The sequence below is a fragment of the Struthio camelus genome, chromosome 3, assembly GCF_040807025.1.
Source record: "Struthio camelus isolate bStrCam1 chromosome 3, bStrCam1.hap1, whole genome shotgun sequence".
Taxonomy (NCBI): domain Eukaryota; kingdom Metazoa; phylum Chordata; class Aves; order Struthioniformes; family Struthionidae; genus Struthio; species Struthio camelus.
This window is the reverse complement of record NC_090944.1, coordinates 97528616-97555772: the sequence shown is the minus strand read 5'-3', so window position 1 is coordinate 97555772 and position 27157 is coordinate 97528616. Positions and strand designations below refer to the sequence as shown.

The window sequence follows — 27157 nt, the reverse complement described above, 5'->3', positions numbered from 1 at the left end:
TAGCAGGTGATGGGAAAATGGAGGTGTAGTGTGAAATTGTGAAGGAGTGGAATGGCTGCTAACACAATCCTGTGCAAGTGGTTACTAATGGGATGGCTAGAGTCCCTGTAGTTCCTTTAAGAAATTGGTGTTTGGATGAAAACCTGCAGTGTATAACATTGTTTCCTGCAAATTCATTAGAACTTCTGTTTGTGTGTTTACACTGAGTGGGGAGTCCTTGCACCAAACACGTTTCTATGATAAAACACCATAAAATCTGACCTCCTCTACAACATACTGTTATGAAAACGCAAGAATCTTGGCATCCTCAGGAGATTTGTAAGGTATGTAATTAATAAATGCAAATAATAAAATTCATACTATTTGCCGTGTTCAGTGCCAAGATGACTATAGAAAACCTTAAACACAGGAACAGGCTGCCCTTCAGAAGGGTTTGTGAATCTCCATCCCTGGAGATATTCAAGCTGGACAATGTCCTGAGCAAACAGAGTTGGCTCTGCTCTAAACAGGTGGTGCGACCAGACCACCTGCAGTGGTCCCTGCATACCTGCCTTATTTTATGATTCTACGTGTTATATATCTTAATAGAAACATAATCAATTAGGCAAACAGAAACAAATATCCACTCCATTTGTTACCATATAAAGAAGCCTAGACAAGGAATATTTCAGTCTGAAAATACCTGAAATCACTGAAGGTCCTAACACAACCCATTATACACTGCTCATACAGTAGTTTTCACATTTGAAAAAGGGAGGAGATGTATGTGTGGGATCACAGAATGACACGAATCTCTGTAATACTGCTTGTGGATACAGTGGCTCACCCTAATTGCTAAGAACTGAAGTTGAAGGGGTGTAGTTCAGCATTTTACTTTTAACAACATCATTTTCTTAAGGTGGCATAGAGTAATGTTCTGTTGCTTGCTAGACAAGCCATTTCTACACTAATAGAATTATTGTTCAATTCTAGGCTCTTTTTACCTTTTAGGAAGAGGGATGGTTTCTCTCTGTTCAGAGTTAAGTCAGGGAAGTTATGGGATGCTGTGCCTGCTGCCATCTGTTTTATCATGTGTATCACCTCTAGAGATGAAAAGAGGCCTTTCAACTACAAACCTGGGGGTTTGCTCCTGCAAAGCAATCTTAAGTTGCTTTGCTTAACAGTTTGCTGCTGTTGCATAGAATACATAACAGCCACAAATTTTCCACTTAGGGACTGGTCTTACCCATTTATAAATAAAGATTGCAATGATAGGATTTAGGTTTCATAAAACTTACATATTATCTGGCTTCCCAAGTGGTTTCACAAGAAATATGCTGCATGACATTAACTCCAACACATAGGAATGAAGCTAACAAAGTTAATTGTTGTCAGTTACTGAAAGTCTTTGTGAAGCTCAGGTTTATCAACTATATTTACCTGACAGTGTATACCGAGCCTGTTCCTCTTTACTTACTAATCTGTTGCTGTTAATCTGAGTAGTCTAAACAGTGATCATAAATGATATCAAAGAAGTTAAAGCGGATGAACAACTAGAGCTCAATGAAAGAAACCACGGAAGCTCCAAATCAGTAGTATGGATCATCATAATTCAGTAACCAGTCCACCTCCCAGTGTATTAGGGGGTACACAGCATCAGTTTTAACTCCTGCTAATACACTATGCAGTTGGTTCACAAGCCATGTTGCTGTTCCTTTGTTGCAGAATGATAATTTCCAGGAATGCAGAAAAGCAAACAGCTGGGGCTGTTACTGCTTCAGCTGTCTCAGCCTCATTTATTCTAATGCTTGTCAGCAGCCTCAGATGTTCACACAAACCCACTACAGAGCCCTGTCTCCAGCACCTTGTGCTCTGTTATGGATGTACTGAACAAAGGTCAAAAAAAGTCTTCCTGGATGTTTACAATACAGAAGAAGCCTAAAAGAGTTACGTTTCAAATTTTTATTTACCTTCATATAAAACTTTTCTTGTAGATGTTGTCAGTGTGAGGATAGAGCCATAGACATAATAGTCACTGACTGTGTTTCCCTGAAGCTTAAAAGTTTTTCTAAATAACTATCTAGCATTGGCTGCATGACTTCTGGGTGCTCATAATAAACAATGTCTTCATGTGGTTAAGAATACATAAACACAACATTTGCTCAGTCTACCAATGCTGTGAAATCTCCCTTGACATTCTTGTAACTAATCAGAGGTAGAGATGTTAAAGGGAATTAAGCCAATAAGGAGGGTTATTTGTATTACAATATCAGACCCTTGCAAAGGCCCACTGAGTCATGAGACTTTTGTCACAGCAAGACCAAGTGGTGCCTGTGGCAAGGTTTTTTGATCTTTAAAGATGTAAGTCAATGTAGAGCACAAAAGCATGCTAAGCTCATAGTAGACCATTGTGTATTTTTTCCTTTTTATTATCGCTTTTTGTTAAATGATCAGTCCAGGTGCACATGCACTTACTCTCTGCCAAGTAGCTGTATGACTCCGTCTGGCCTCCAGAGACCTGCTGTGATACTGAGTCCCAAGGGAAACCAAGTGCAACAGTCAGTTCAGGTTTGCTTACGAAAGCACAGAGGCAGGACACACAGAGGCTCACATTCTTTATAGGTAAATCTTCAAACTAATCCTTCAGTGATTACTACTAGTTTAAAATATTATGGACTTTTTTAACCTTGTGATAATGTAAGAACTAGCTGGCATACCTGTGATAAACAGGGAATTTCTGTTTCATACGCTCATGGACTACCACTTCACACTTATGTTGAAGAAGACAAGCAGGTACCTTTTCTAGCATATTCATCCCAAGGTGCAGGTCATTCTCTCTTTAGGGAAAACACCACTCCTTTGAGTTCAAATCTCTTGGGAAGGTGTGTTTTGCTGGGATGAAGTCCAGAATAGTTTTCTAGCCTTTATTACTGGGATTAGGATTTTTTTTCTGCATCCCCTGTATGTTTTCCAGAGAACTCTACAAACCAGTCTGGTGTCATCAAGTTCTTCTGGGCTCTCCAACCCTCACCAGAGCCTGAGTTGTGCCTAGATGACATTCTCCCAGTTTGGGAGTTATACACAGCTCCGTCTCCAAATATCTTTTAAAGATGATCTAGCAGTTTTAGCAGCTTGATTTAATCATTAACAAGAAATTGCAAAAAGACAAGCAAACTGAGGCAGGTGAACAGTACCTGCGAGTTGTTGCTGTTGATGTATTTAACGTGGTGCTGGGCCTCACTGCACTTGAGGTAAGCTGCTTCTAAATTACACAGGCAGCCTGTATCACTTTTCATGTGCAACTGTACTCTCTTAACAAAAGGGGATTTGAATAATGCTTGAAAATATTCCTTTGTGTCAAAACTTCTGATAATGCAGTGAACTAGCAGATGAAGGCCTGCATTTTAGGTTAGCCTAGGGAAGCATGAACTATGTGAGGGCTTGGGTAAAAGCTTGTTTTAAACGAAAAGCTCAAGAAACAGGGATGTAAAAGGAGAGAAGATCCTTTTAGAAAGCCTGAAAGAGCTGTTGATCATTCATGCCCTGCAGGAAAATTGCCGATCAGATTCCTAGGGACCTGATTCTAGTCCACAGACTTTCAACAGACTTTCAGACCACAAAAAACAGAGGATAAATGCTTTCTTTTCATGTACAAGGTCCTCAGTGTGGACCTGCCCCGTCGGTAGAAGAGATTGTCTTCAAAATCCAGCAGGATGTTGATGCCTGGCCTTGCAGAGGGGAAAGAATTTTTTGCTGCTTTAATTGGGTGAAATTGCCCTCTCCTTTTCTTAGAGCAGAAAATTGATCAGCAGTGCATAGCACTCATTGTGCTGGCTAGTGTGAGGCAAATCAGCTTATCTAGGGCTCCTTCTCTCAGTCCTACTTTCATTTTCTTTGAAAACCATACTACTAGACTTTTGTTGATATTTTATGAGTAGAATGTGTATCAGTAGGTCCAGAAGTACTGACTTTGTTTATGCAGATGGACAGTTGATGCAGTAAACAAGCTGGGATAAAGTAATTTGGCTCTTGTCATGCAGGAGACAATTACTTGTGAAGAAGCAGCTTCCATACGGTATCCTGCCCTGCCAGGAGCTGCGGCAGTTGTAGGAGACTGTATAGAGGTTACAGCAGGGAGTAGAGAGAAACCATGCTTCGGGCTGTCTTTATGGTAGCATGACTAGGGCAGGGGATAGGATACCTCCTCTGCCAGTAACTGCTCTTTTAGGTTTGAAGACAAATAGATTACAGAGTTGTGGAAGGCAGCCCCATAGGTTAGCAGGCACAGACCAACAGGGAAGCAGGGAGGTTACGTGAGCGTTAGTGCTTCTTTTCTCAGTATTACTGGCTGCTGGGATACACGCTCTCAGGCCAGGGGATGTGGGCAGATTTTTGCAGATCTGCAACTTTCTTACTCTTTCCCTTGTCTGCCTCTCTTCTCTTCTGCATTTCAGCAGGTGATGGAATAAGGAGAGCACAGACAACAGCACAGCCTGCCTCATCTGCGCCTATTTACACACTCCTCAACTGGCTTATGTTAGCTGAGGCATTTTTTAATTTATGGAAGTGAAAAGTATCCAAAGTCCTTTTTTATTCTGCTCCCCACTGACTTTAGTCATTTGTTTTACATCCATCCAACATATTTCCACCCAAGGCTCTGATTTTTCTAGGGATTTAATGCCTTCAAACCAAAAAGCACTGCCAGCATCTTCCTGAACTGCAGCTTTGCAAAAAATGGAAGTTAGTGAGGGCTTAAGAAAATCTTAGCTCCCTTGAAGAGAATGGAAAGTTGCAAACTGAAGAGAATGGAGAGTCACTCCTTAATCCATTCACTGGTACCTATCTATGATGCTATCAAATGAACGTACTCTGGAGCTTGCAAGAGGTAGAGCTTGATAGCACCCAATTTTTACCAGTCTGCTTGTTTTAGACAAACCCAGTGATGGTCTGAGCTGACATAGCTTCTAGTTTCTGTAGCCATATGGATAATGGTAAAATATTTCACTCAGTTATTAATGAGATGCAGATGCTCTATCAAATTTTGTTACAATTTTCTTGAAAATTCAGAGGTGAAGAAAACGAAGCTTTGGTGGGAAAATATTTATTTTAAATTTTTTTTAAGATCTAGTGAGTCTCTGGGACCATATAGGATGATCAAATAGTGCTTTTTGGGGGCAGGAAAGAAGCCCAGCAACTTACAATTGTCCTTGCCCTGCTATTCTAGAAGAATCCTCTCTTTTGAAAGCACTACATTAGCTCTGTCTAGCCTCTCTTAAGTGCCCTGCTCATTTTTGCTTCTCATATAAGTACTTTTCTTCTTTGCACTACATGGAGTTAAATTAAAATAGGTTAATCAATAACTGTGTTCAGCAGCAGCTGAGCACTCTCTCATATGTTCACTGCCGTAAATCCTCTAAAAATCTGTCTTTTGCTTTTGTGTAGGTACTGAAATATTGCATGTTGCTCAGTCCTCCAGTGGAACGTTTCCATCTTTTCCTCCTTTACATTTTATATTTGCCTTTGAAGCCCACTGGCACCAAGGAAGTTATTTTTGGTCAAAATCATTTTACAGAATATCAAGTGGGCAACATGAACATGATTCTTTCTGTCCCACATGGTGGGGCGATGGAACCTGAAGACATCCTTGATAGAGATGCTGGCTGTTGGGATGCACAGACATCTTCTTGTATTTTCTCTCATGACTGCCCTCCTGGAAGCATTCAAAATTTTAAGAAGTGCGAGGTGCTTACCAACCAAGACAGGTATACCATAGAGGTGGCTCAGGCCCTTGCTAAAGAAATCGGCAAAATTACTGATGGCTTTTTCCCACATATCATTGTAAACCATCTCCAGAGATTCAAGATGGATGCAAACAGGGAAAAGGAAGAGGCCTCTTTTGGAATTCCCCAAGCAGAACAGGCCTGGGTGGAATATATGGGATTTTTGAGCACTGCAAAATCACAGATGACAGGGGGCCTGATTCTGGACATCCAGACATCCATTTCAGTACATCTAATTTCCCTTGACATCAGAGTTTATTTTGATTATAATTGCAGACCCTTGTAGGACTTCACATGGCAGAAAGTAGCCAGAGGGCTGAATGGGACCACATTTGTTGCTGGTGCCTGATTATGTCTTGTGATTCCTCTCTTAAACAAATATGATTGCTGTAAAACAAAACACAAGATTTAGTTGCAAAAATTAACTTGTACTAACATAACTAACTGCTAAGTTAACTCCACACTGCTAATCATAGGTATTTCCTTCTTAGGAAAGAAACATTAGAGAAGATAAGACAGAAAAGATTTTAAAACTTTTTCCGTCCTTTCCTTGTTTAGGAAGAAATAAGTCACATTTTCCTCTGGTCACTTGTTGCATTACATTGCTAGTATATAAAAGAAATATATTCCAGTATAAGACAAATTCAGCTCAATTTTCTGTTGTAATTTACATGCATAAGCCTTTATTCTATGATGTTAATAAAATATCAGTCTGTATTTCAGCACATAAAATCATAGAACTGTAGAATGATTTAGGCTGAAAGGGACCTCTAGAGGTCATCTAGTCTTTCCCCTGCTCAAAACAGGCCTAGTTAGATCAGATTGCTTAGGGCTGCAACCAGTTGACTCTTGAACATCTTCAAAGATGGAGATTCCACAACCTGTCTGGGTGACCTGTTCCAGTATTTGTACACTGTCATGGTAAAAAAAAAAAAAAATCCTTATATCTACTTTGAATTTCCCATGTTCCAATTTGTATCTGTTGCCTCTTACCGTATCACTGTACACCTCTGAGAAGGGTCTGGCTCTGTCATCTTTGTCTTCCTACCTTCAGTAGACAGCGATAAGGTCTCCCCTTAGCCTTCCCTTCTTAGTGGTGCACAGACTCAGTTCTTTCAGACTCTCCTTGTATGTCATATGCTCCAGCCCACTGACAATCTTGACAGCCCTCTGTTGGGCTCATTTCAGTATATGAAGTGAGTATATAAGTCTTGTAATGGGGAGCTTGAAACTGGATACAGTACTCCAGATACATTCTCAAGTACGTTGATTCAGATTTCACAGACATGCTAGCAGATATGTCTTTTGGCACCAGCTTTGTCCTGGAATACTTTTTTTCTGAATTCAGTGGATCAAAGTATACCTTTCTACCAAAAACTTGCAGATCAACACATGTTGGTCCTCAACCTATAAGCCTTCATCTGGAGAATTCCTTTTGATCCAAAATCTTCAATGGTAATTTCCCACTTGGAGTAAAAATTCATGGCAAGGTAGCCAGAAAGAACAGCCAAAAAATCTGGGAGATTTTGCTCCTGAAGTTTCTGAAACTGTCTTTCTGCAGGTAGTCGGCTTTGGGGAGTCACCAATTACATGTATTTATACAGTGTCATGCAGAACTACCCCTTCCTGCAGTTTATCCAGTACCTAGACTGGTTAGGCTTCCTTCTCTGTCTCTGCTGGGTAGAAAATGCACACTACACTTTGTTAAAAGATACCGCTTGTTGCTGCTCTATGCACTCCTGCAAATGTGGGAACAGAGGGCGGATTGCCCTGGCAGTGCTCTCCACATTTAATATCCAAACCAGAATTTTCCAAGTTATTTAAAGGGGTGGCCTGTCATGCGTGATTAATAAAGAAATCTGAATGCTTTCTGGAAATAGATATTTTTCTAGGATACTGTAGCATGTGTGTACTATCTATGGAACATCCCATCCCAAATTTTTCTCTATCCAAGAACAGCAAAGCTCCTGAAACATGAGAGAAGGTTAGAGCAGTAGCTCTGGAATAATAATTCTTATCCTTCAGAGAAATCTGTATGGCTTGCAACAGAAGCTTTTTTGCACCTTTAAGCATTTTACATCTGAATCTTTACGTAGTTAATAGTAGCAAGATGCTTTTCTTTCTTGTTAAACATCAGAAAAATGGAGTAAGACGAGCTGTTGTGTATTTTTGGCTATAATCATGCACTGGCTTTATTAGATTTTTTTTCTCCATGAGGGACTGGAATGGAGGTAAATATTTGATTTCTGTATGTTCTGTTTACTAGTGAAATGGATTTAAATATAAGATAAAAAATTAGGAAAATTTTTGAAATGAGAAAACTGCTAATCCACTCGCCTGAAGACAGATATTATGTTTACTTATCTTGATGCTATTCTCCACTGAGTGCTGGCTCCATTTTCCATCCAATGGGACTGGATCTTTCAGCTTTGTTCCACTGATAATCTTGAAAAAATAAATTGTGAAATTTCAAGAGATAATGATTCAGGTGTTTAGGCCATTTTGACAGAGTTTTGTAACAGTATAGACAACAATTGTTTGTCATTTATGCAGCCCACAGAAAAGAAAAATCTTACTGTAAATCCACCACAGTGCCATTGGCTTCAGTTTAGTTGCTCCAAACTTGCCAAGGCACAAGACCCTTATATTTTATTTTCTTCTTTTGGGAGAAAACAAAACACAGATTTCCAAGGCACATTGATGGGCAGCAGAAGAATATTGTATGTGCCAATTATTTGAGCACTAACAGGATATACTAGCTCCTGAGTTCTCTTTCATTGGGTTATTATGAATGAGATACTCTGCTTCTAATGCTGCTAGCACAAACATTAAATCATATACATTTGAATGTGTACTACCCAATTCATCCCACCTAACTTCAACATCTAAAAGTTAGGAATCTTATCCAAGCTAGTTGTCTAGATTCCCTCTGTAGAGAGAAATCAGAACCTCTGCAAGGGGTGATTCTTTCCATCCTATAATAGGTGGGGTACACTAAGCTGTGGATGTGCTGATCTCTCTCCACAGGAGGGACCGAAAATCCTAGCTAGACAGCTCACAGCAGATCATATCAATACCACCCATAAATGATATTAACTTACAGTAGCCAAAGCTTTGTGCAGATAAGAATCAATAATCTTTGACTAAAAGAAAAGAGTCTGAGCATAAAGTTAATGACGTGTAGTTTAGCAGGGGAAGTAAATGGCTGGAATACTCACTCGGCAGCACGCTGTCTTCAGCTGAGCTTCCCAGCTACCGCCAAATGGGGAATGGAGTTGGATAGGTAGTAATGCAAGCCATGTCAAAAAATTAAATGGACAAACAGAGAGTTAACAATAGAAAATCAGAGTATGTGATTTTAAACATTTACTAATACTAATGGCTTATGCTGTATCAATGCCACTGCAAAACACAGAAAAGGGAACACTTGTGCTTACCTCATATATAGGAATAGATCCAAATACCGCACCAGCCTCTTTGTTTCCAGACTTGAAACTTTGCAAAGGTTGTCTATGGATCTGACCAAGGAAAAACAAAGTCAGTTCATTACTAGATAAAAATTAATGCAGAAATGCTGTTAAATATTACTTCTGTTATTGAACTGTATGATAACACTCATGTTATCTGAAGAAATGTATGTCGTTATTATGTAGAGATTGTGGTTTATGCACAGGTTTTGTTGAAAAATTAGGAGAGGATCGTTCTTCTGCTGTAAAAAATGCACAACTAGGAAAATTCCAACTTTCCAAGGAATACAAAATCAAGGTAGTTAGCAGCAAAACGATTTTTATCACCTAAGTTACATCTAGTTTTAAAAACTTGTTTAGGTCTGCCAGCTCTTAGCACCTTGAATAAGCTCAATATAGGAATCATTTTCAGGGAACCGGTCAGATTTGGTGGATGCATGCTGTTAGAGGACGGTGGCGGTCTAGCCAACGGGTAATGGAGTAGGCAGTCCCTCCCAGATGACAGCTTCATCTCAAGGCAGTCAGTCACTGTCTTAGGCTATGCAAATCAGGAACGTTGCAGCTGCCAGTCGGGAACAGAAAGAGATGAACCAAAAGACATTTCTGCTGTAAACTGTTGAAACCTTAAAATTGTGAAAGCTCTTCAAATGCTTTGATAGTTCACCCACACTCACATGAATTCTGAGACTTAACTAGGTAATCGGTACCTGCCCTTATGGACAGGGCAGGAAAGGTAACTGTCCTTAGATGATATAGCAATGCTTTCACCCTGGGAGGGCAATTTATGATCCACCTTAAGAAAAAAAAATGCACCTAAAGCATGAAATACTGCAGAGAACTCTTGTTTTCATCAATTTTGAAAACACAAATTTTGTCTCAAACAGTACATTGTAAAGAAATTTTCTACTTACCTTTTTTCACATTCTAAGTACACAGCTGAGTATACTGCAGTAGTAACAGTTTAAGAAACACCACATCTTCAGCAATGTAAAACATTCCTCAATGAATCTGTTCCAGTTTCTGTCTGCCAATTTTAAGCATGCTGGCTTCAGCACAATAGGACAACTGAATTTCAGTAACTTAATGAGATACTCCAGATATTTGTGCCTCTAGGCTGAACCACAGACTGAAGTCCACTGATTTGTTCCTCTTCAAGGCAAATGGAAGCAAATCAATCTTTTTTCTTATGAACAGCCCAATCAGACGAGGACTCCATTGCTAATGTGTCTAAACATGCAAGTATCTTCTGCTGTGAGACCTTCAGTGAGTTCTCTTTTCAAATGACTAAGAGATGTAGAACCTGGAGTGGAGCCCACCTCTACTGACTTGTCCCACAATGCACTCAACCACTGTCACTACAACAGTAATAACAGATTTCATGTTTTATACACAGCAGCAACATGTCTTTCCCAATAATACTCTCCTCTCTTACTGTACAGCACTGTATCTACAGCTGTTGAACAGCAGAGGATCAATGTTGAACTATCCTTACTTTGTAGCACATACTGCTATGGCACAAGAGTGGCTCAAGCAGTTTCCCTGCAGCTTAAACAAAAGCAACTCAAGAGACTATGTAGCATCTGTGTCTAGCGTAGTTGTGTCATGAGGAGGCTTGGCAACCTGTTACTGCCTTGGGGTGAAATGACAGAATGCCTCAATACTGCATGCTTGACTACCATTACCTAGCAGTGCATAATCCACATGGCCCTGAGCTACAACTAGTCAAGCATCCAGACAAGGAGAGAACTGATCTTAGTAGCCATGGAGTCCGAGGAAGCAAGGACAAGAGCAAAAGGAAGAACTGGCTGGCAAACCAGGGCAATAAACAGTAAAGCGAAGTGTGTTCCACTCACCCTGTCATCATTTCAAAATGCACATGGAAAGAAGTAACCAGTCACACAGAGTAATGTTGTTTTTTACTGACTGTCTGTTTGGCTCTTAGCTGGTCTCATTAGGGTAACAGATTGTGGTACAAAGAAGTCCCACAGTACTACAGAGTTTAAAGAGGATGTTAATTCATCCCCATCACTATCTGTTGGTCACTAACCTTTGGGGGATAATGGTCAGGAAGGTGTTAAGGGAAGGTTTTTGGCAAATGCCAAAAGGATTAGTATTTTTTTATTTTTCCTTTTCTTGTACAGCTCCTTCAAAAGAAGCCTTATCTGAGCCCATGACTTTTGCATGCTAAGCCAGTGCTAAAGAAGTAGGAGCTGCACCATTATTCAGTTAGAGGTTTAGGAGCTGCACCATTATTCGGTTAGAGCTGTAGAAAACATTCATAGTGCTTGCTATCTAAACTGACTCAGAACCTCCTGAAGTCTGATTTCACAGAATCACAGAATCACAGAATCGTTTAGGTTGGAAGGGACCTCTGGAGATCATCTAGTGCAACCGCCCTGCTCAAGCAGCGTCCTCTAGAGCTTATTTCCCAGGATTGCGTCCAGGCGGGTTTTGAATATCTCCAGCGAAGGAGACTCCACCACCTCTCTGGGCAACCTGTGCCAGGGCTCAGTCACCCTCACAGGAAAGAAGTTTTTCCTCAGGCTCAGATGGAACTTCCTGTGCTTCAGTTTCTGCCTGGTGCCTCTTGTCCTGTTGCTGGGCATCCTCTTGACACCCTCCCTTCAGGTACTTGTACACGTTGATCAGGTCCCCTCTCAGTCTTCTCTTCTCCAGGCTGAACAGGCCCAGCTCTTGCAGTCTTTCTTCATAGGAGAGGTGCTCCAGCCCTCTAATCATCTTGGTAGCCCTCCGCTGGACTCTCTCCAGGAGTGCCATGTCTCTCTTGTACTGGGGAGCCCAGAACTGGACACAGTACTCCAGGTGAGGCCTCACCAGGGCTGAGTAGAGGGGCAGGATCACCTCCCTCGACCTGCTGGCAACACTCTGCCTAATGCACCCCAGGAGACCATTGGCCTTCTTGGCCACAAGGGCACACTGCTGGCTCATGTTTAACTTGTTGTCCACCAGCACTCCCAGGTCCTTCTCGGCAGAGCTACTTTCCAACAGGTCAACCCCCAGCCTGTACTGGTGCATGGGATTATTCCTGCCTAGGTGCAGGACCTTGCACTTGCCTTTGTTGAACTTCATGAGGTTCCTCTCCGCCCACCTCTCCAGCCTGTCCAGGTCCCTCTGAATGGCAGCACAGTCTTCTGTGCTTTCATGGGAACCATGAAAGAACTATTGTATATAACCAGGGATTCACTGATCTAGTATTTTCACACTTCCATCAGCTAAACTCAGGATATTTAGGATTTCTGTTGGAGCATGTGAAAATCCTAGATTTTTTGTGCTGATAAGCCAAACAAGTCAATTAGCATGTGCTTCTTTCTAAACGGAATTTGGGAGTGTGACACAATGAGAAAACCAAAGAGAAGGTTTGTGTGATCCCTCTGTTTATGCTTTTTTGTCCTAGCTTTTCCATGAATGAGAAGGACATACAGGATTATTATTGCTGTTTCCTAATATGTTGCATAGAACTGATGCATATATATTAGCTACCTTTGGAGAAGCCAAAGCTTTGAAAAACTTGAAGTCCTGAACTACATCTTCATGTGCAGGCTTTTCTAAAACTAAAGATGATCTGGTCAGTGACTTCCACCTGTACACACAAGACAGAAGACAGAAAAAAGTCATGCTGCCATCAAAATGACAGTATCCAAAATTGAACACACATACACTCATAATTGGCTCCAAAATAAAATTATTTTTAAGTATAAATTATTCCACACATCTTCAAAATATAATTTATGTTAGGAGCTTCATGGGTGTCATGAAGTGCTTCACTAACACTTCATCAATCCAGATAATGGCTTGTCATCTTTAGGAGGCTGGATATGTTAACGTAAGAAACACTAGTTATTACAACCGAGTGCTAGCTCACTGTCTAACAATGACTCTTCAGCAGTTCTTCTATCAGTTCTGACTAAGTTTCTCTAAGCCACCTTCATAACAAAGGTTTCCTCTGCTCATATACCTGGCTTACAAAGTTGATCACAAGAAGAAAAGATCTAGAGTTGAGTGTCTATTGGTGCAGCTTAACCATTTTTCTACATAGCACTGCTGAAATTTTTCAGGTCACCTGAGCCACTGCTTTAAACTGTGAGCACACATGCCATTCAGCTAGGTTCATCCCCTTTCATGTATATGAACATCTGCAGAATATCTGTTAATTGTATTTATAACTTAATTTGTTATTTGAAATTCTAAAATATTATCTTAGTGAAGTATATGGCAGTTATCCAATAAGGGAAGAGCAGTAGCATCATGAAGACATTTGGGTCGAGTAGACCTGAAAGAAGATACCACATCCTGTAAAGGACAAAGATTAGCATACATAAGTAATGCAGCCTTTTGGATGATTGTTGATTAGCAAAAGTAGGCTAGCTATCCATAAAAGTTGAAAGGAATCTAGTTACTCTGAGTTGACAGCACACAGAATACACTACATGATAAATCTTGAACTATCTATTGTGCAGCATGTGGTTCTCTTTTTTTTTTTTTTGTCTAGTTGTAATTAGGGCCATGATTTCTGCACAGTTAAGCAGGCTTCTTCTTTGCCTCAAGTCTGTTTAATTAATGTGTTTTGAATGTATGCTAAATGTTTTCCTTTACTGAAATATTTGAAGGGTCCTTAAAAAATACTCAGTTTGACACAGGCATATCATTCATGCAAAGTTTCTTTAAGGCTAGCTGACTTTAGTTATAGCAGCTATGACTCTAGAGGTTTCAAACAAGTTGCTGCTTATTCGAAGGTCTGAAGGGCTTAGTCCTTCAAACATAGCCAGGCACTTCTCTTTATTGATGAGCTACTAAACTGACTTCAGTGAGACTACTCACACTAGCAAGAACTCTATGTAATAATAAGTGTTAGCAGGATACCATCCTAAGTGTGGTTAACAGTAAAGCACCTAAGAGCTTTCCCATTGTCTCAAAGTGCTTTGGTTAAAAGGCAGCCCAAAAATGAATAGGCTACATGGTACATGAAACCTTACTATGACTTCATAAGCCCTTAAGTAATTTTTCCCAAACTTTGACTACTTATCTTTGTCACTAAAGGCCATATGCATGCTGCCTCTGAAGCTTCCTGCTTTAATATTTATGTGGACTTGCTCAACCCTCTGATTAATAAGCTAGAGAACTCCTGGGCTAGAAATATGAGCTACTACAGCCTTAACTAAAGGGCCAAGGCTCTCTGGCTTGACTTATAACTTGAGAACTGTACCTAGAAAAGGAAGTAGCCAACCCTGCTATTGAATACACCACATTTATGACAATGTCAGAATGTCGTGGTCTGAGATATATGCATGTATCCACAACACCCCAGGAAATTTAAAAATATATATTTTTTAAATTGAAAGACTAAACTGGGTTTAGTCTTACAGAAAGATTTGTTTTTAGGGCTGACACTATTAACTTGAAGCCTTTTCATTAAAATCGTGGAGGTCCCAGAAAAATATCAGCTTCTGGAAATAGAAGGGAACAGGCTCCTAACCTGAAAAATGTACATAACATGCAGAGTTTAATTAAGCTAAGAGTCGAGGCAATTACTTAGTCATCACTATTACTGTATTCAAATCCTGATCATTACCTGATCCTGAGTGTCACCTAGATATAACAATTAAGAGATTTATCCACAGTTTGTAAAATCATTTCAGAAACAGATTAGACTTAATAATTCATAGGAAATATTAATGTTTTTCTGACCCTCAGGTGACAGGTGCTTTGCTAAGTCTAATATTTTCACAACCGTTCCCCAAATCATAAATGTATATAAATGTTTGAGATCTTACTTTTCCCTGTCCAATACTAGAGGATATTCAGATTTCTTCTTCTTTTCCTTATATTTGTGTTCCTCTTTAATTATTGTGGGAAACTTATTAACATCACAAGGCAAAATCAGCTGACTGATCTCTGATAACTCAAACTTCCTGGGCTGTCCAAAGTAACCAAGATAGTATCCGTTCGTAGCATGCCAGAGCCTACATAGGTAGTAGAAGCAGTGCCAAAGGAGAGAAAGGAAAAATGGATACTTTTAGAAGTGGAAAAAAACCTGAAAAAACATCTGTCTATTTGATAAAGTTCCACAGAATTGTTCTAGAGTGCAATATGCTAGTCATAAAACAGTATCAATGAGATTGAAGTCGACTGTTAAAATGTAACTTGAGAGTAAAAAAACTTCAGAAAGATGTTGTACAAATCAGAAGGCAAACAAACAACTCAGCTCCATAATTAATAAATTGAAGAGTAAAGGCACAAATATCCTGAACTGCTCCTGCAGTGAGATGCTGCCACCACAGCAGGAAGCTCTGTATATGCAGAATTTTCTGAATGTCATTGATTTCCAAAAAACAAAAATATCCCTTCAAATGTACTTGTTAGCCAAGAAGGAACTGTGTAATTGTCTACAAGCTTGAGACTGAAATGGTTTACCTTGCCAGATGAAATGTTTAGGGCCCATGCTAACTTAACAAGTATTGAAAGGTAAAATGGGATCAGAACAGGAGGTCATTCCCAAAATGGTGGAGTTGTTACCTATGCATTCAAAGTCACCCCACTGAAAAAAAAAGAGACAGTTTATAAAAGGTGCAACTTCCTGAAAAAAGTGGAAGTGTTGCATAAAAAAATTAGTTTTTACCTGTGCAGAAAAGAAAGTGCACGCAGTGTTATATTTTATTTAAGTTCTGGGTTATACGCAACTCCAGCAAGAACAGGAACTTTGGATTCAATTCAATTCATTGGCCACAGCAGTAAGAAATATTAGTCATTTTCCTACCTGACTGAACCATCAGTAGATGCTGTCACTACCACATTTTTCTCCTCTTCATGAAATAAGTCAACCACTTTGGTGGAGTGTGCTCTCCAGCAGAGCTCCTCCTTTATTTGCTGAGGGGGAAAAGCAACATAACCACATTTCAGGAGTTCTGCGTGCTACCACAGTTACTAGCTCAGTGGGTTTATCAGTGTGGCTTTCTGAAGATTAAAAGAAGGGAAACATAGGCTCAGGGAAACATAGGCTTCATAAGAAACAAGAAGGCTGCAGGTGGTATATGGCAGAAATGCTTTTTGGAGGATAAGGATAAATTCCTTCTTAAAATAACCTCTTTGAACTCAATGGAATAATACTAGCAGCACTTTACTGATGTTCTTCTTGTTTTTCACAGCATCAAGTTATTATTTCAAGCAGAAGACATGAGCTTTATGTTCAGGAAACATTTTTAGTCCCTGTAGAGCTCTGAATCCATTTTTCTCTGTTTGTCTTATCAGAACAGTATACTGCTCAGGATAAGAAAATCTGTCAGATTTTTCCTTACATTTTTACTGTTCTGTAGATCTTCGAAGAATGAGCCAATGCTCCAGCGCATAATATGTCCTTCTGTTTAAGAAAGGAAAAAGCAAAACATGAAGAAATTTCATTAGTGCTACACATTCGTGTGTTGTTACCATATCCTCTTGGTATCCACCGGGCAGAATGAAGCGAAGATTATAGGTACATGAAAATTATTTTAATGGGATGTTACTATCTCATTGTCAAACATAATGTAGAAAATATTAGGCCACTTATTAACATGTAATGGAAATGTATACACTCTTTGTGAGTAATGTGTCTTTAACTTAATAGATTTCACATTGAAAGAATTTAAAAATTTTTCCTTAAATGATATGAGTAAAAAATGAGAGTCATCTTGTCAAGAGAGTTATCTACGGCACAAATCAAGAACAAGAGTTTCCTGGGGATGAGACTACTTCTCAATTCTAGTAAAATGGACAAAGTTTGATGAATTGTATACATAATGAAACCTTAATGTTTTACAACCTTTTAGTGCACTTATGTGAAACTAGAAACCAAGATGAGAGCGACTGCAAACATGAACCGTTTTCCTTATGACCTAAGACTGCTCGTAATGGTTTCCTGCGTAGGCTCCCTCTTTGCTGTGGAAGTCTCCTCTTATCTTTCAGTTTCTTCCACTAGACAAAGGAATCTTGCGTTTAATTCCAGCCCTTACGCTGGTCAGATCTCTTTTCTAGGACTATACATTTGGATAGACAGCAAGCAGGGAGGCTGACAGGGAAGCTGGTCTTTTCCTAACAAGCAAAATCTGTAATGGGAACAAGAATTAGAAGCAATTAGAAGCTACCGGTGGTAGGAAGTGATGAGTAGTAGCCCTGCAGATAAAAGAGAAGGGTGCAGAAGGCATGAAAAGCAAATGCGTTCAGTGACACAAACAAAAATGGACAAAGGGAGACTATGAGGTGAAAAGGGGTGGATATCAGATGAATAGGGTGGATACTTTTCCACAACTAATTAAGACCCTGTTCAGTACTTACTGCCTTTCAGAACTGCATTTAGTGATTTGAACCAAAGGGGAGTGGAAACTCCTTTTCAATTTCAGCATCAACTTCAAGTTACTGCTCAGTTTTGAAACAAATGGAAAAAAAGCTTTCTCCATCCAACTTCCTGACAGCATAAGTGCAGGAAGCCAACAGGATACACAGTTCTAGTAAGTATTTTAGAAGAAAAGTGACACGTTAAGGAACACAAATCTTACATCACAGATGCAGAAGAGAAAAATTCCCAGGGTGAGCCTAAAGGTTTGGAGGAAAGTCAACCAGCAGATAAACTCTTGGATTTTCTCCCAGATGAAAGCCAGATTTGGTATGAAATAATAGTTTGACAATGAACTGCTAGCAGACACTACTAATGCTTTCTTTCCTTATATTGCTGTGTACTTATGAGGCCATTACTGCCCACTGCATACACATCGGTGACTGAAATATGCCTCTTGGTACAGCCATAGCAGCAGTTTTTCATTTAGTTGTGGGAACCTGTTACCAAGGATGTGAAATTTTTGCTTGTTCTTAATAATAATTTTTGCCTTTGGTATTGATACAGCAATGTGGATGGAAAGTGTATGCAGGGCTTTTGAATAAAGAAAATTGTAATGTCTTTTTTTAAAACAACTACACTACTGAAAATGTTATTAACACTAAGCTTTAACCTACCATCCATGCATATTTTGATTATTTTAATGATTATTTTGATAGAGAAAGGCTGGCAGCCTTTGGACCTTTTTTTCCCGTACTTCTGGTACATTTACAGAATAATCTTTTGTGGTCCTACAAACTACCTTGACAGAATGACTAACATGTTCACTCACCTTTACTGCCTGCCAAAAGCATTTTAGTGGAGATATCTGTGCACAGTGCTGTCAGAGGAACTGAAGGATATTTTGAAAAGGGCAAAATTTCTTTCAGCAAGTTTCCCTAAAATAAAATAATTAAATAAACACACATATTTGTCTTTATAACACCTACATGAAAAAAATCAATGCACTAGAAGTTGAAAGTCAGTAAATTGATATATGCAGCCTTATCCAGCTCACAGCTATTCAGAAAGTTACTGGAAAGTTTTTTTCCCTAATCTACTGAATCACCAGGATGGCTGGGGTTTATTCTACTGGATTGCCTTCTTTTCTATATCAAAAGCACAGGCTATTTCACTTTAGAGCCAGTTCACAGCCCATCTGTACCCATCCCCATCACTGGTCACCTGCATTTGCTACAAAATATCATCACAGTATATCACATTTGCTATTGAAATGTCAGTTCTTGCTTCAGATAGACCCACTTGTTATGTGTTCAAGCAAGCACCAGTGGATTTCTCCCTTTCCATCCCTTCAGCCTTTGGAGGAAGCGAGGGAGAATGTCTTGCTGATAAGGAGACTCCTGTCTCTGTCATCCAAGTGATTGATGATGATGATCATGACAATGATGACATCACTGCCATCTGAACTTAGGAATTCCTACAGGAATCGAATCTGAGCACACTAATGTATCAATAATGAAGACAACAAAATCAAATATATTCCACACTTACTGTACTTGTGGACATTTATCATCATATTCTCTTTCAGTATAAAACATTTGCAAAGCTACCTCATCGCCTTTCTGAAAGTTTCTCCCTATGACTTGCCTTTGCTGGGATACCTATTAAAGCCTGACATGGCTGCGGTGTGATGATCACTGACCACCATGATGACCAATATTATCTGACCATGTCATGGTACTCCACCCTCTTTCTGTATTTAATTTTTGCCTCTTGTTTTGAATGGCATGTTTTCTGGAGAAAAGCCTAAGGTGATAACAACACCTAAGCCATTGGCATCCTGTTGTATGACTGGCATTACCGTCTGATTATACCTATAGATCTCATGTGTCAGGATACGATTCTTTCCTGATTTGTATCCTTGCTAGTGCCAACTGACTTATGCTAGACTGCACTCATAAAATCACAGAATCAGAGTAGCTGAAGTTGGAAGGCACCTCTGGAGATCATCTAGTCCAACCCACCTGCTCAAAGCAGAGTCAGGTTGAGCAGCTTTGAATATCTCCAAGGATGGAAACTCTACAACGTCTCTGGGCAACCTGTATCAGTGCTTAGTCACCCTCACAGTAAAGAAGTGTTTTCTTATGTCTAAATGGAATTTTCTGTATTTCAGTTTGCACTCGTTGCCTCTTGTCCTGTCACTGGATACCACTGAGAGGAGTCTGGCTCTGTTTTCTTTTCTCCCTCCCATCAGGTATTTATACACATTGATAAGGTCCCCCAGGCTTTCTCTACTTGAGGCTAAACATTCCCAGCTCTCTCAGCCTTTCCTCATATGACAGATGCTCCAATCCCTTAATCATCTTTGTGGCCCTTCACCGGACTTGAATGTCCCATGTTTCTTTTGTACTGAGCAGCCCAGGACTGGACAGAACACTCCAGATGTGGTCTCACCAGTGCTGAGTAGAGCAGAAAGATCACCTCCCTTGACCTGTTGGCAATGCTCTTCCTAATGCAGCCTGCGATACTGTTGGCCTTCTTTGTCATGAGGGCACAAGTCTATCAGGACTTGCAGATTCTTTTCTGCCAAGCTGCTTTCCAACTCATCAGTCCCCAGCTTTTACGGGTGCATGGGGTTACTCCTCCCCATATGCAGACTCCGGCCACCTCTGATTCTCTTCTCTTTACAGGGTACAGAGTTTGTTATGTCCAAATGATTTAGGAAAAAGTCTGCTAGTGAGACATATTTCTCCTGTTCTGAGAACAGGATACTATGCCTTGCCTATCATCCCTCTTAGAGGGTAAATTAAATGGGTGAAAATTTGACTGCTAGACTTTCACACAACTTTACAGTCAGTTCTTGCTGTAATTGTTCCTAGTCATGTGTTTCCTCATTTTCCATTTGTGATTACTCTGTGCTATAGTTGTTAAAGCAGAAATAATTTGTGTTCATGGAAGAAATTATGAACTAAAAAATGCAAGCTGTTGCAAATGCTAGTTAGTAGGAAGTAGGTTTTGAAAATTGGCAGAATTACCTTCTCCTTTGGTCCAATCCCATCCCAAAGACATTCAGATAGCTACCTGAATACTCCATAGATAGATACAGCCATTTTCATGAGCAGAAGCCAGTACTGGTGAGTATCCTATTACAGCTTTGGATAACAATACATTCATGTCCAAGTATTGCGCATTCTTAGACGCTGTTGTGTCTTCTTCTGCTTTGGAACACAAATGATCATGCATCATCTCAACACAATTTTTAGTACTGGTTTTGAATGTACAGAAATCACATCACACTAGGAAAAAGTAACTTTCAAAAGAAACTTCATTATCAGGACGACATCATTTTGAAAATGTGTTACAAATATGGATAAATAAAAACAGAAAATAAATGAGAACAGTCTCCATGATTTCATCTAAACCAGATAGCACTATTCCTCCATGAGGCAGAGGAACCTTATTCAGAGCACAGCAACAGATTTTACAGAAACTGCACACACCAGTGAGAGTGGAGGAGCAGTGCAAGACAGTGGTGACCAGAATAGGTGAGAGGCAGATCTGCAGTCTCTTGGGTGAAGGTTCTAGAGATGACCAGAAATTTAGCAATGAAATAAAGTTTAATAACTAAATGACACTTGCCAACTCTGAAATCACAGATTTCTATACTAACATCTCAGGCTCAAAACTTTTGCTAAACCCAACGTGGAAGTCACAGAAAGCCATTTCTGCGTCTCTGCTGTGACTTCCCTAGAGCTGGAGATCCTGTGGTCTTATGAAGGTGCTCAGTGAAATGCGAGTTCAGTAGGTGCAAGACCTGACATGAATGTATATTTCACTGATTAGGTGCAAGGCTTGGTGATATTCTGGTTTATAAAAATCTGAGCACAATTTTTTAGCAGAATAAATTCAGCTTAAAGCTCCTCTTCAAATAATCAAATTTCTTGTTATTGGGAAAGTCTGCTTTCCAGCAGAGGATTTCTAATGGATTCAGAAGAATCTAGAGGTTTTGCTTCCTGCAAAGTCATTGACTCCCTCCCTGGGAACAGTCTAATGCCTTAGCACTAGGTTCTCTATTGTTTCTGTTGTTTTAAGGATACATACTAGAGACAAGACTTTTCCTTCTAAAATTCCATCTGCTTTTGAAGATTTTCTCTATAAGGTCATTCATGCATGCTTGACTTAAGTTGGCTCTTGGTATTACCATTTCACTAATTTATTGGGGAGGAATAACCCCATGCACCAGTACAGGCTGGGGGTTGACCTGCTGGAAAGCAGCTTTGCAGAGAAGGACCTGGGAGTGCTGGTGGACAAGTTAAGCAGGAGGCAGCAATATGCCCTTGTGACCAAGGCGGCCAACAGTATCCTGGGGTGCATGAGGAGGAGGCTTGCCAGCAGGTCCAGGGAGGAGATCCTGCCCCTTATCCCTGGAGAGGCCGCGTCTGGCGTACTGTGTCCACTTCGGGGCTCCCCACTACAAGAGAGATGTGGCATTACTGGAGAGGAGCCAGCGGAGGGCTGCAAAGGCGAGGAGGGGACTGGAGCATGTCTCCTCTGAAGAAAGGCAGAGAGAGCTGGGCCTGTGTAGCCTCGAGAAGAGAAGACTGAGGTGACCTGATCAGATCAAGAGGTGACCTGATCAACGTGTACAAGTATCTGAAGGGAGGGTGTCAAGAGGATGGGGCCACACTCTTCTCCGGGGTGCCCAGCGACAGGACAAGAGGCACCAGGCACAAACTGAAGCACAGGAAATTCCGTCTGAGCCTGAGGAAAAACTTCTTTCCTGTGAGGGTGACTGAGCCCTGGCACAGGTTGCCCAGAGAGGTGGTGGAGTCTCCTTCCCTGGAGATCTTCAAAACCCGCCTGGATGCAATCCTGGGCAATGTGCTCTAGAGGATGCTGCTTGAGCAGGGCAGTTGGACTAGATGATCTCCAGAGGTCCCCTCCAACCTCAACCATTCTGTGATTCTGATTTAGTGATTGCTCAGATGTTTATGTGGAAAGGGACTCTGTATAATTGATGCTCCCAAATTGCGCAAGGCTTTCAGTGTTACATCTGTTTCGCAAAATCAGCAACTGAGCCCTTGTAAAGCCTGCATCATGGGCTCGTTTTTGGGAAATAATTGCAATTGGAGTGAGCAAAAGACATGGAGGTGTCATCCACATGCCAACGGTATCCCAGTTATTCTAAACTCAAAACAAGTTTGCCAGTTTGCCACACCAGTTTGCCAGTTCATATGGGAATCTGAGCAGAACACTCATGGATCAACAACAAAGAGAATGAAAAACAACATACTTCCATACCTGTTGTTACTTGAGGATTAATTTCATCACTTTGTATATTTTCCTAAAAGCAAGGAATAAAATGTAACAGAATTAGAAAACGGAACTCACGTCTGACTACAGAATAGTTCTCTATTTTAAATTATTTTAAGAACTTGTAATATTTTAATTGGCGGATTCAAATATTCTCCCAATTTCCATTCTGTCTAGGAGAATAATGAATGAAAACATGGAACATTTAATCTGAAGGTGTCAAAATCACAGATGAACTGGAGTTAGGCACCTTTGTAAAGATAAAGTACTCATGACTGCAAGCAGTCAAGTTAGCACACCTGAATGGTTGTCACTTTTGAGCTGAGATGCTGTAACGCACCACAAGAGCAATGCCAGCTCATTGCAAATGCAAAATAAGTTCGTTTAAATCACTTTCATGGACAGATGTGGCCACTATGTTTATCCATAGAGTAGAAGTACGTTTACTGTGAGCTCAGGCCAAAGTTTCTTCCGGCTCTGCATTCTGATGGATGCTCAGGGAAAGCAGAGGAACAGCACAGGTATACAGTAATGCTAGCTTAGTAAAAATAGCCAGCTTCAACCAGTCTGCAGTTTGGGGGATACAGTACTTGGAATAAGCTAGGAGCATACAAAAGATAAATTTGGCTGGAGGGCAGTAATTTCTTAGGTCATGCAAAGTCGATCACTTACAATCATGTGAACATACCCTAGATATCTTGATTATTGTGTTTTATTCAGAACATGCATATAGTCTTGTTATTACCTTGAGCAAAGATGAAAAATGTTCAGGAGCAGCAGTAGCATTTACTCTACTGAGTAGCATCTACTCTTCAGAGTGCATACTGTCACAGTCCTTCCTTTATGCATCATTATATGGGTTTCTGATGATCCCCAAGGCTGACAGTAATCAGCACAGGCCTCAAAAATTAAAGTCAAAGAAGGCAGGAAAAATAATGTAGCCATGAGTGTTTGAGGTGTCTTAGAAGAGGACAAACCACTTCAATTTCATCCTACTTATTGATCTGCCAGGCTTGATGTGCTGGGCTTTTAGGGATCCTTTTAAGAGCTTCATATGGCTGTCCATTTTGTTATTCTAATAACTACATAGCACAGGCTGTTGTATGCTTTAGTCTGCAGATCAAAACTAGCCAACTTGAGAATATATTAAAGTGCCATATTCCATTGGGGAAAAAAAAAGCTGGAAAGAAACAGAGATAGGAACAGGGTTTTTCCTTCTTTTCCCTACTTGCCATATATTGCTCTGCAGATATGGCATCTTCTTCTGGCAGAAAAGGAAAAAGTGCCATAAAAATCCCCTAGCAAAAGCACACACATTGAGATACTAGCAGCTTGATAGCAGATTTAAAAAAATTACCATTTCTGTTCTTTGAAAATGCTTTAAATTTAGGCAATATATCCATGGCATCCAAGCCAGTCTCGCTGCAATGTAATCACTTAATTATTTGTCTGTTTTACCTTCTCCTTCTAGTTCTCACCTCTGTTTAAAAGTCAGAATTGCTGGTGATAAGCACCTGACAAAAACTTGGGATAGTCATCCGTTCTATGTATCAGACAGCTGGCTGCCTGACAGAATATATTCTTAATTCCCCATTTCGCTCCTACTCCAAGCTTAGAAGAACAAAATTGATTCCTGTGTTATCCTTGACCTCTAGTTTTCTGCGTGGCTGTATGGAGGTTTTTTAGTAAGCTCCTAGATTTGAAAATGAAAACAAAATAGAAATTTGTTTTGGGTGCTACAGAATTCATGAAGTCACTACACCTACCTTATTTAGGTTCAAATAAGTGTTTTCCTGTCCTGGAATGGCACTGATATCACTCCTTGCATTAGCAGTAGAGGACAGGGAACCAATTTTCCTGTGTGAAAGAAAATAGTCAGAGAGAGATGGCTGACAGTACAAAATATAGTACTGGAGATCAGTAACATTCTTGAAGATACTCTTTGCTATCTGGAAATCAACATTATCCAGTGTAATAAAGCATAATAAAAACAGTGCCTGAAGTGATTAGACTGGTTACACTAACGATTGCTGATGTTCTAAAAATTAATCCAAGTAACTAAGCAAGATCTGCATATCACACAGCCAACCTATCCTGTGAACAAATTGTGTGAACTTGTGAACAAATTAAACGTGTAGTAAATCAAAATGCTGGTTCTCAAACTGGTATAAAAGTGAAGGGGAAAAAGGCAGCACTTGCTAATGGCTTGTTCTCTTTCATTTTACACAGTACTTTGCTCTGCAAATAGCTTTCAATTAATTTTAGAAACTTACTTCCAATCTATTAGGACAGTACTCAGAAATGGGATGGTGTGGAAGAAACTGAAGGAAAAAAATTGAATGTAGTCTCCAGTGTTTGCATTTTTGAGTCAAGAAAAGTTCTAAGACTTAATTTACATTAGTATCATAATTGTTCAGTTTTCTACAAGGCTATCTGAATAACTGGGATAATGTAAAGACTATACAGAAAACAGGCAGCCAAGACAGCTCACTTAGATTTGCACAAGTGGCCATGATTTTGTAGTTTTTCAGTGCTTGATATTACAAACTTACTACCATTCCTTAATACTCTTCGTGTACATGTGATCACAGTCAAATTCACTGAGATACCTTCACAGAACATAAATCTACATGATTCAAAGTCACTGTGGGAGCCTCATGCTTAAACATTATCAGAACTTTTCTTGATTTGTAAAAAATCTATTTGTGAATTGTGATTACAGCATTTAATTTACCTAGTATTTTTTAAATTAGTCATTAAGTTGCAATGTCAAAAAGCAAATCTATGTTCACTTCAGTGGCAATGGCGTATTTAGGGGTGTAGTAAATGCATAAGCTTCTTGAAGGTTTTAAAGCAACATAAGAGCATAAACCATCCTTATGATTCAAGAGAGCAAAAAGGTTGCCTAATTGCTTAAGACCTTAAAGCTGCATAAGCATTTAAACCGTATTAAGTCCTTTTGGCTGCCATTGCCTTTGCATATGCAAAGGAAGATAAGCGCTTCTGAAGTTACGTATGCGTGCAACCCCTTTCACTCAAAATGGGCATCTTTGGCTGAAATTCTGTTCCCCATGCAACACTACCAGTGTACACCAACTTCTGGTTTGTTTTAAGATGAGACTTGAGGTTGCACACTTCAATGAGCATCCCTCTCTGTTTGCTGAGAGTTTCTAATGCCTTGAGGATTGTACCACACTTGAAAAAAGAAAAAACTTCCTATCACAGAGGACTCGCAGAGTTATCTGGCAGAGGTAAGAGTCAAAGAAGGTACAGTGCACAGGAGAACTAATACCAGACAAAAGTTGACTTCATCTGGAAAAGAACTGAGACTTTGGAGGCCATTTGGATCATAAAAAGATAGCTTAGTGGAGTGGTATAAAAAATAAAGACCGTATGATATACATTGATAAACATGTCAGAAATTAAAGAGTGGGAATGTTAATTAACTGCTTGGACTTGACACTGAATTGATTAAATATATACACAAAACCAAAACCCAAACCCAATTTTAAACAGCTGTCTTGGACAAAAATTACATCAGTTTTATACAGCAAAATCCCACATCAATACCCCTGCCCTGGTAGGATACAGTGTTACAGTTACCTGGAGCAGAAAGCACTGTGGACAAGGAATAACACAGCATTGACTCCAGGTGCTTCAGGAACTGAAGCTTGGCTATCTTCATTAATTTTATACCTGAAAATAAAGATGTTTGTACAAATTATGTCAGGTAGTTTGTGTATTTTTCCTGGAAAAAGTTGTAGACTTTAATGGTAATCTAAAAAAATCAAAATTTTTTTCCCCAGAACATATGTCAGCTAAAAGTTTTAGACACAGTTTTCCAAAATCAGTTAATCAGTGATGATGGATTAGTGACAGTGAAGAGTGGCTACAGAACGTGACAGTACCAGAAAAAACAGAAACCTGATGGAATGATGAATATTTCATTCCACCAAGTATTTCCTTGAGAACTAATACTTAAGATAAAAGTAAATAACTTACATTAAGTTAACTAGTTAAGTTAATATTAGAAAAATTTCTCGTTCCTGGCATTCAATCCAGTCATGTAACCCCTGGGCATAATACCCTACCTGCCAAGTATTGACTTCCCTTTCTTCCATGGATCCACATGAACTGGCTTCCTGATATATGAGGAGGCAAAAGCAAAGGAAGAGGACACAGAACCAGAACTGCAGTTAAGCTTTTATTTCCTGTTGTGCAGATAAATTCAGCTCACTCTCTTGCAGACATGCCAATTTTACATATGAAGGATGCTGTGAAACTATTGGGTA

The 27157-nt window shown here is 39.8% G+C and overlaps 1 protein-coding gene across 1 annotated transcript in view; it reads right to left on the bottom strand.

Moving 5' to 3' along the window:
* Positions 1-6003: 6003 nt before the first annotated feature.
* WDR64 (WD repeat domain 64) overlaps positions 6004-27157 on the bottom strand; it is a 94914-nt gene continuing 73760 nt past the window's right edge. Inside the window, exons 17-28 of the mRNA XM_068939282.1 lie at positions 26469-26561; positions 24632-24722; positions 22854-22896; positions 20634-20767; positions 18385-18490; positions 16540-16601; positions 16002-16111; positions 15019-15207; positions 12728-12827; positions 9197-9277; positions 8978-9011; positions 6004-8204 (exon numbers count right to left, since the gene is read on the bottom strand). Of these exons, the coding sequence (XP_068795383.1) occupies positions 8131-8204; positions 8978-9011; positions 9197-9277; positions 12728-12827; positions 15019-15207; positions 16002-16111; positions 16540-16601; positions 18385-18490; positions 20634-20767; positions 22854-22896; positions 24632-24722; positions 26469-26561 (1117 nt within the window). The 3' untranslated portion in view covers positions 6004-8130. The remainder of the gene's footprint in view (positions 8205-8977; positions 9012-9196; positions 9278-12727; positions 12828-15018; positions 15208-16001; positions 16112-16539; positions 16602-18384; positions 18491-20633; positions 20768-22853; positions 22897-24631; positions 24723-26468; positions 26562-27157) is intronic.